The sequence below is a fragment of the Sphaeramia orbicularis genome, chromosome 16 (genome assembly GCF_902148855.1).
Source record: "Sphaeramia orbicularis chromosome 16, fSphaOr1.1, whole genome shotgun sequence".
Lineage (NCBI taxonomy): Eukaryota > Metazoa > Chordata > Actinopteri > Kurtiformes > Apogonidae > Sphaeramia > Sphaeramia orbicularis.
The window spans coordinates 58368259-58378095 of NC_043972.1; the positions used below are offsets into that span (position 1 = coordinate 58368259).

Genomic DNA, 9837 nt, shown 5'->3' on the forward strand with positions numbered 1-9837 from the left:
TCTTTGAAGCCATGATCATGTGATGACATCACAGCCATTGCTGCCTCTGATTGGTTGGCCCTGGCACCGCTCCAATGCTTCGCAGATGTGCGATCATTACTAACATCATGTGGTCGTCACCACCGTGGACGACCCTCCCACCGGCCCCACCCCCTATAGTGACCCAACAGCGACCGTATTTAAATGAATACGACGTTGGATGTCGATGCTTCTTCAGACTCAACCGATGTTTTCACTTGTGAGCTGTGTACGAAAAAAAAGGAGTTGCTAAAACTACTTTTTCAAGCTATAGTTTGTAAAACTACTGCCATGATGATGAACTCCTTGTGGGTTTACAAACTACACTTGCAAAGTCGTTTCCCCAACACTGTGTTTTACAATATGTCATTAATAAGTGGAAAACATGCCTTAGATGAGCCACTGTCATTAGTTCTGACCCTGATCACACAAGTCCACTCTGAATCTACCCAAACACACGTAGACTACATACAGATTAGAAATAATAAGAACCACAGTACATGGTATAAGAGGCGTGTGAATAAAAAGCACCAGAGAACATGGACACACAGGTCTACACTGTCCCATGGACTGGACTGGTTATTATCTGTTCATACGTTTCCACGATCAACTCAAACTAAAATGAACACTGGATGTGGAACTGGTCTAGTTTGTAAAACTGAACACCTTCATGTTTGGGTCCAGTTACAGAGTGAGTGATGTTCACTGATCCTGTATCAGAGTGGGTTTGGACCTGAAGCTCCGCCCACTCACTTCCACGTAGACCTGTCAGTCAAACTAAACCCAGAGAAGATCAAGTCATTACCAGTGACAGAGATTCCAACTTTAATATGGGTTTAAAACAGACACAAACATGTCGTCTAATGTTGGACAAATATGAAACTACATTCACTTTTGACTCATGGACTCAGATTTTCAACTTACATTGTGTTCTTTGATTTCGTCCATATTTGGGTTCTCGTACCGTTCTATGACTGTGGTTTGATATTATTTAAACATGAATGGTACAGTAGGAATGACCGCAGCAGGTTTAGACATCCCACTGACTGTCCCAGAAGGGTGGGCTGCCCCCCCCCTCTGTGGACGCATCCACAGAGTCCATGACGTCCACATCCTGAGACGGAACTGAGGTCACAGAGGTCACAGGGGTCACAGGGGTCACAGAGGTCACAGGGGTCACAGAGGCACCTTTCCTTACATGGACTCTTTCTGGGAACACAAAAACACACACAGCTAAAAACAACCGACAGCCTGAACTTGAATTTGTCTCCACATAAAATCAGAGATAGGGATGTAACGATTACCGGTATAACGATAAACCGCGGTAAAATTGCAGGCAGTTAGTATTACCGTTTAAATTCTAATTATCATGATAACCGTGTTTGATTACCGCACTTTTCCGGAGAAAACACCTATGTCACAGGTGTCAAACATGTGGCCCGGGGGCCAAATCTGGCCCACCAAAGGTTCCACTCCGGCCCGCAGGATGAAAGTGCAAAAACTGAACATTCAAGGTTGTCAAAATCCTTTTGGTTCAGGTTCCACGTACAGACCAATGTGACCTCAAGTTAAAATAACAACACAATAACCCATAAATAATGACAACAATAAATTTTCTTTGTGAAAAATTATGTGGAAAAACTGAAAAAAATATTACACTGTGAAAATATTTGCATTTACAAAACTATCCTTTCACAATAAAATGCAAATAAATACATAAATAAAAACAAAGATGAACAACCCGAAATGTGCAATTTGAACAATATTCTGCCTGTTACTAAATGTTTGGTGCATTTATGGATCCACTGTGATCTGGAGTTGTGTTAATAATAACAGATGTAATATTGCAGAAATTGTTCAAATTTTAGTTCCAAACTCCAAAATTTTAACAATATTCTTCCTGTTACCAAATGTTTATGGAACACTGTGTAAATGTACATGTATAAATAATAAGTCCAGGCATAATATTGCTAAAATTGCATTAATTTTTCAAATGGAATTTCAGTTTTTTCAGGTTATTCACATCTTTTTGTAAAATGTAAATATTTTCATAATTTAATTGGGGCTTTTTTGTACTAAAACAAAATGAAAAACTTGGATTTGTCATTATTTATACGTTATTAAGTCATTATTTTACTGGTCTGGCCCACTTCAGATCAAATTGGGTTAAATACGGAACTGAACCAAAATGACTTTGACAGCCCTGACCTATGTAAAGATCTGCTTTATGTCAAATATTTGAGTACAGTTTTAATTTATTACAGCTTTAATTGTATATGCCTAATATTTGGAACCAATATTCACTTTTAAAGTCTGTGAAAAGGTTTGTTAAACATCTTTGTGTTATTTATGCAATAAATTATATACATTTTTCATATTGGATTTTATAGTTTTTGTGTTTTCTGTCCTTTTATGTTTTTATAGTAGGTTAAAGTGAAAAAAATAATAGACAGATAATATAGATGAAGTTGTGCTGAAAACAAAAGATACCAAACATGGGTATAGTAAACATTTGTTTATATAGTATATAAAGGCAAAATCAAAAGGACTGAAAAACAGACAAAATAGGCTCAGACCACTAAGGGTTAATATTTGAATGTTTCTGACACAGAAGGGACATTGTGCCAATTATTTTATTTGTTTTGTTTGTTTTTTTCTTTCAAAATACAACTTGGTTACATTATTTCAGTGTGTGTATCAGTACTTTCTGAACATTTTGAGCACAATTTCAATAATAACGTGATAATAATGATAACCATGATAACTTTGGTCACAATAACAGTGATATGAAATTCTCCTATATTTCCTACATCCCTAATCAGAGGTGACCATGTCCAACAGTCTGTACATGAACTGACTCACTTTGGATGCAGGTAATTTGTGGCTCCTCCCACCGGCCACCAGGCAGACATTTAATCACCGGGTTGAGTTTCTGCTCATAACCTTCCTCACAGTAGTATCGCACCTTGGTGTCGGTCTCGTATCGCAGACGGGTCTTCCCAAACACCTTTGCGTGGGGAACAGTGGGCGGCTGAGAACAGGAAGCTGTAGGAGGCAGAGGACCAACACCTGAGGGTTTACACCGAACACCTGAGGGTTTACACTGAACACCTGAGGGTTTACACTGAACACCTGAGGGTTTACACTGAGGCTGAACACCTGAGGGTTTACACTGAACACCTGAGGGTTTACACTGAACACCTGAGGGTTTACACTGAACACCTGAGGGTTTACACTGAGGCTGAACACCTGAGGGTTTACACTGAACACCTGAGGGTTTACACCGAACACCTGAGGGTTTACACTGAGGCTGAACACCTGAGGGTTTACACTGAACACCTGAGGGTTTACACCGAACACCTGAGGGTTTTACACCGAACACCTGAGGGTTTACACTGAACACCTGAGGGTTTACACTGAACACCTGAGGGTTTACACTGAACACCTGAGGGTTTACACTGAGGCTGAACACCTGAGGGTTTACACTGAACACCTGAGGGTTTACACTGAACACCTGAGGGTTTACACTGAACACTTGAGGGTTTACACTGAGGCTGAACACCTGAGGGTTTACACTGAACACCTGAGGGTTTACACTGAACACCTGAGGGTTTACACTGAACACCTGAGGGTTTACACTGAGGCTGAACACCTGAGGGTTTACACCGAACACCTGAGGGTTTACACCGAACACCTGAGGGTTTACACTGAACACCTGAGGGTTTACACTGAACACCTGAGGGTTTACACTGAGGCTGAACACCTGAGGGTTTACACTGAACACCTGAGGGTTTACACTGAACACCTGAGGGTTTACACCGAACACCTGAGGGTTTACACTGAACACCTGAGGGTTTACACTGAGGCTGAACACCTGAGGGTTTACACTGAACACCTGAGGGTTTACACTGAACACCTGAGGGTTTACACCGAACACCTGAGGGTTTACACCGAACACCTGAGGGTTTACACTGAACACCTGAGGGTTTACACTGAACACCTGAGGGTTTTACACTGAACACCTGAGGGTTTACACTGAGGCTGAACACCTGAGGGTTTACACTGAACACCTGAGGGTTTTACACTGAGGCTGAACACCTGAGGGTTTACACCGAACACCTGAGGGTTTACACCGAACACCTGAGGGTTTACACTGAACACCTGAGGGTTTTACACTGAGGCTGAACACCTGAGGGTTTACACTGAACACCTGAGGGTTTACACCGAACACCTGAGGGTTTTACACTGAACACCTGAGGGTTTACACCGAACACCTGAGGGTTTACACCGAACACCTGAGGGTTTTACACTGAACACCTGAGGGTTTACACTGAACACCTGAGGGTTTACACTGAACACCTGAGGGTTTACACTGAACACCTGAGGGTTTACACTGAACACCTGAGGGTTTCCACTGGGACTGAACAGGTAAGTCTTCACACTGAGGCTCTGCTCGGAGGTCTGGGTACTATGGATGTGAACATTTAGAACATACAGACCAGACTGGACCTGAGGGTCACTAAGGCCGTTAAGTCCATTCCATGAAAGCCAAAGCCAAATGCACTGGTACACAAATGTTTGGGATTGATCTGCTTCTGAGATCAAATTGGCCAAATCTTACAGGAAGTGGAAAACTAATGATCAAACTGATGATCAGCTCATGTCTAAACCTACACAGTGGAAGTGCTGCCGGATCTTCTTGGTGATTATCCACAGGTGCTCTATGGAAGCTTGTGGTGTGTCTAACTATTTAGAGTCCAAAAAAATCTGCATAAGCATACAAGACTTCAAAAAATATTCCAAGGCACACTGTAGGATTTGTGTAAAAATAAAATGCCTTTATTACTCCATGGCAGTCTTTTAAAATACAGCCTACGCGTTGCGACCTCTGGTCTCCATCAGGGCTTTTTTCACCAGTCTGGTGAAAAAAGCCCTGATGGAGACATCTAATCTGGTGTAACTTGTCTGGAACGCTACAAAGTTGTGAGTCATGGTTTAAAGTTGTGACTTGCGTGCTTAAAAACCTGCCTGGAACCCAGCACAACCCTCAACATTAATCTGAGCTTTTATGAACATCTACACGATCAGTGAATTAAATATAGACAAGTGTTCAGAGAACGCAAACGTCAGCCAAGCACCCCGAACGGTGTGCATGTGTGGATCAACTATTTCTGTTTAAATTCAACAGTTTCCAGGTTGTTCCATACAGCAGAATAAGTTGAAGCTTGGTACCAGTCATGTGTCTGTCAAATTAGATTCAATTCACATCAATATTAGTTGAGTTCTAATTTTAAATGTGTGGGAAATGGGATTTTCAGTGTTAAATGTAAATGTCCACAGAGTCCACATTCCACAGTGGATGTGGACAGTTTTGTGCCAGATACAAGAGATTGTTCTAAGCTACAGGTGGATCCAACTGGAGACTAATCGGAGTTGTTTTGAAATTTTTTATGAATTTTTGAAAATTGTTCAGTGATGACAGATGGAAAACTGTAGATGTTGTGACCTTGCTGTGACCTTGAACTTTGTCCTACTGGGACCAAAATTTAATGGGTTGGTCCCAGGGCCTAGGCCTATCTGTGGGGAAGATTTGGGAAAGATGGGTGGAACAGTTTTCCCATAAAGTTGCTAACAAACAAACAAACAAACAAACAAACAAACAAACAAACAAACAAACAAACAAACAAACAAACAAACAAACAAACACAAAGCAAGGTGATCACAATACCTCCTGGTGGAGGTAAAAATACATGATTTATACTGAAAAAACACAAACACAAATAATAATTGTATGATAAATGGTGATAAATCACTGAGGAAAAGTTAAATATAGAGGGAAAAAGAGTATTTCACAGAGCCCCAAAAGTAGCACTGGGTCTTTATTGGTTAAGATCAGGGTTGGTCTGAATGTGGTACAACCAGAAGGGGCGGGGCTTCAGAGTGGAATGCCACAGGATTGGCTGTCTTCCAGTGAACTCACAGGCTCCCTTTTTGCAGGTGTAGGACAGGTGGTAGTTACAGGGCACATCGCTCCAGCGGCCATCATCATGCCACACCATCACCGCACAGTCCTCACCGGACAGGAAGTAGCTGTCGGGTTGACCTTTGTACCAGTTCTCATACAGCTACAGAGATGAGACGAGAGAGAGAGAGGAGCGAGAGAGAGAGAGGAGACAGAGAGAGAGAGAGAGACAGAGAGAGAGGAGAGAGAGAGACAGAGAAGAGAGAGAGAGAGAGGAGAGAGAGAGAGAGAGACAGAGAGAGAGAGAGAGAGAGACAGAGACAGAGAGAGAGACAGAGAGAGAGAGAGAGAGAACGTTACCTTGGACAGGAGTCGAACATGTCATATGAACACAGTGACCACTAGTGGACGCTGATACTGAAGCCCACTCACCAGAGGGTTTCCATCGGACCAGCGGAAGTCTCCTTCGATGGTTCTGTCATTGAGTCCGATCCACTGATATTCTTTGTATTTGTCTGGAGATAAGACATGAGATACCAACACTGTAATGATCACACACTGTAATAAAAATCTATAATTTAACAGAATTTTCACTGTTTATTTTACAGATTTTTCCTGTATTTTTAAGATACAGGAAAATATTAATGACATGAAAAAAACAGACTGTGATTTTACATGTCAAATGTAAAATAACATGAAAAACTGTAACTGTGAATAACCACAAAATTTCAATTTTTTTAAAATAATTTTTTTTCTTTTTTCACTGAAAAATACAGTTAAAATACATTTGCAAATATATCATAATTTCACAAATATTTCTTTTCTATTTATGAGATTAAACTGTTAATTTAAAGTTCAATACTGTTAAAAAAAAAGAAAAAAAGAAAAAAAAAAGGAAATTACTACAATTAACCATAAAAGAAGTATTTGTTCTGTCAGTTGAACCAGACTTGTTTGTTAATTGACAAATATCTTGTGTAATTACAGGAGGTTTCACAACAAAAATGTTGAATAAATGTATTTTTGTGAATGTATAACATGTATAAGCACTGATAAACTGTCCAAATACAGTTTTTATCAGTGGATTGGACAACTGAGTCTCATTGGAAATCATTTATATATATTTATAGGTCATTTGATGGTTTTAATACATGTAAATATTCTTTATTAAACATTAAAAAGTAAAAAAATGTGCAAAATCTCATGTAAAGTTAGGGCAAAAACTATATGTTAATTATGGAAAATTACCGTTTTTATGAGATGGTTATTTTCCGTTATTTAACAGTATTTTTTCGGCACCCCTGCTGCCAAAATAATACCGTTTTTTTTGTGTTTTTGTTTTTTACAGAGTACTGTAGAACACACTGACAAAGCCTTTTTATGGACAGTTTTCATAATGACTCATGTTCATCAGACCGCTGTCATTCAACACTTTTACAGTAGCTCTGAAATTTAATACTTCAAAAATACAGTAAATTACAGCTGAAGAACCTTGGATACGTTTTAATACTCCATGTAGAACAGGGCTCTCAAACTCATGTTCTTTCAGGTTCCACATTCAGTCTGATTTGATCTGCAGTGGACCGGACCAGTAAAATAAAAACAGAAGAACCTAGAAATAATGACAACTGCAAATTTTTGTCTTTGTTTTAGTGAAAAAACCCCATTAAATTCTGAAAATACTTACTTTTATAAACTATTCAAACAAAAAAACATGTGAATAACCTGAAAAAAACAGAAAATTCTTAAGAAAAATTAGTGCAATTTCAATGATATTCTTCCTCCACTTCTCATTAGTCCATGTGCATTCTGGATCAGATCTACAAAGACACTAAACACTGAGAAACAGGAAGAAAAGAGTTCAGACTGGACTGAATTTTCTTTAGACATTTCAGGTTGTTCATATTTGTTCAGGTTAGTCACATTTTATTTTTACAGGATAGTTTGTAAATATAAATATTTTCATAATTTAATGTTATTTTTCGCACTAAAACAAAGACAAAAATTTGAAGCTGTCATTATTTATCGGCATAATGTAATATGTTTTTTCACATCAAACCGTGAAGAAAATCTGCAGTCATTCTTTTTTGTCGGTTATTCTGCTGTTATTATTTGACAGTAGATCAGGGGTGTCAAACATGCGGCCCAGGGGCCAAGTGCGTCCCGCCAAAAGGGTCCAGTTCAGCCCCTGGGATGTTTTTGCCAAGTGCAAAAATTCCACAGTCTTGAATTGAATTAAGCAAAAAATGTAGCTTAAATTAAGGAAAAAATCTTGAATTAAGCAAAAAAAACAAAAACAAACAAAAAAAATACTTCAATTAAGTAAAAAAAATCTTGAATTAAGCCAAAAAAAAAAATCTCAAATTTAACAAAAATCTTGAATTAAGCCAAAAAAAATCTTCAATTAAGTAAAAAATATTGAATTAAGCCAAAAAAAAAACCAAAAAAACTTCAACTAAGTAAAAAAAATCTTCAATTAAGCCAAAAAACATCTCAAATTTAACAAAAAATCTTGAATTAAGCCAAAAAAAATCTTCAATTAAGTAAAAAAAATCTTAAATTAAGCCAAAAAAAAAAAAAATCAAGAATTAACAACTTAAATTTTTTTTTCTTTGTTTTAGTGCAAAAAAACCCATTGAATTATGAAAATATTTACAAACTATCCTGTAACAAAATGTGAATAACCCGAACAAATATGAACAACCTGAAATGTCTAAAGAAAATTCAGCACAATTTTAACATTTTTTCTTCCTGTTCCTCAGTGTTTAGTGTCTTTGTAGATCTGATCCATAATGCACATGGACAAATGAGAAGTTGAGGAATAATATTGTTAAAATTGCACTAAATTTTCTTACGTTTTTAAATTTAAATTTCAGTTTTTTTTTTTTTTTGGATAGTTTATAAAAGTAAGTATTTTCATAACTTAATGGGTTTTTTTTACACTAAAACAAAGACAAAAATTTGGAGTTGTCATATTTATATGTTATTATGTTATTATTTTTCTGGTCCGGCCCACTTCAGATGAAATTTAGCTGAATATGGAACTGAACTAAAATGAGTTTGACACCCCTGCTGTAGATCAGATTGGTCTGTATGTGGAACCTGAACTAAAATGAGTTCCACAGCCTTGACTGTGGAATTTTTGCACTTTGTAAATTCATCCCACGAGCCGGATTGGAACCTTTGGCATTTGGGCCCTGGAGCGCATGTTTGACACCCCTGATGTAGAAGTACTGACTGTGTTAAAGGACGGTGAGTCTTTTTAAAGGGCCACTGTGTTCAAACCAACCACCCTCACATTCCTACGGTGGCTGAAAAAACAGCCACCAGAGGAATGTCAGATAAGCATCTTATCCCCCGTTACCAGACCAAATACCAACGCCAACTTCCAAACCACAACATTCACGAAGAAAAGCTGATACAACAGCAGGGAAGACATGAAACAGTTGTTGTGTCTATGATGGGACTGTGGAGGAGACACACAGAAGGCATGACACCAGACAAACATCCATTTAAGAGTCGAATGTGGGATGTTATGGTTCATACCCTGACCTCTGACCTCTGACCCCTCCATGCTCATCATATGTCAGTCTACTGTCTGAACACACAGTGGTCCCCAGAGACCACAGAAAGATCTGAAAAAAGAAACTAAATGTACAGTGTGTCACACATCAGATCGTTCCATTGGATAATTAATGCAATGGTTGTTGTAGATACTTCATTCCTCACACAGCGGTAGTTGTGTTTGTTTACCTGCTTTAGTTTCAGCTACTTCCTGTAGCCTTCGTCAGAAGCGTCACAGTGATGTCGCTGTGACGTGTCTTACAGGCTGCTCAGGAGGGTCGGCCAGACGAAGG

General features: G+C 38.6%; 1 protein-coding gene across 1 annotated transcript in view; it reads left to right on the forward strand.

Moving 5' to 3' along the window:
- The window catches only part of LOC115435847 (hyaluronan and proteoglycan link protein 2-like), a 28562-nt gene extending 21214 nt beyond the window's left edge, over positions 1-7348 (forward strand). Inside the window, exons 6-7 of the mRNA XM_030158457.1 lie at positions 6016-6173; positions 7329-7348. Coding sequence (XP_030014317.1) covers positions 6016-6173; positions 7329-7348 — 178 coding nt within the window. The remainder of the gene's footprint in view (positions 1-6015; positions 6174-7328) is intronic.
- The last annotated feature ends 2489 nt before the right edge of the window (positions 7349-9837 follow it).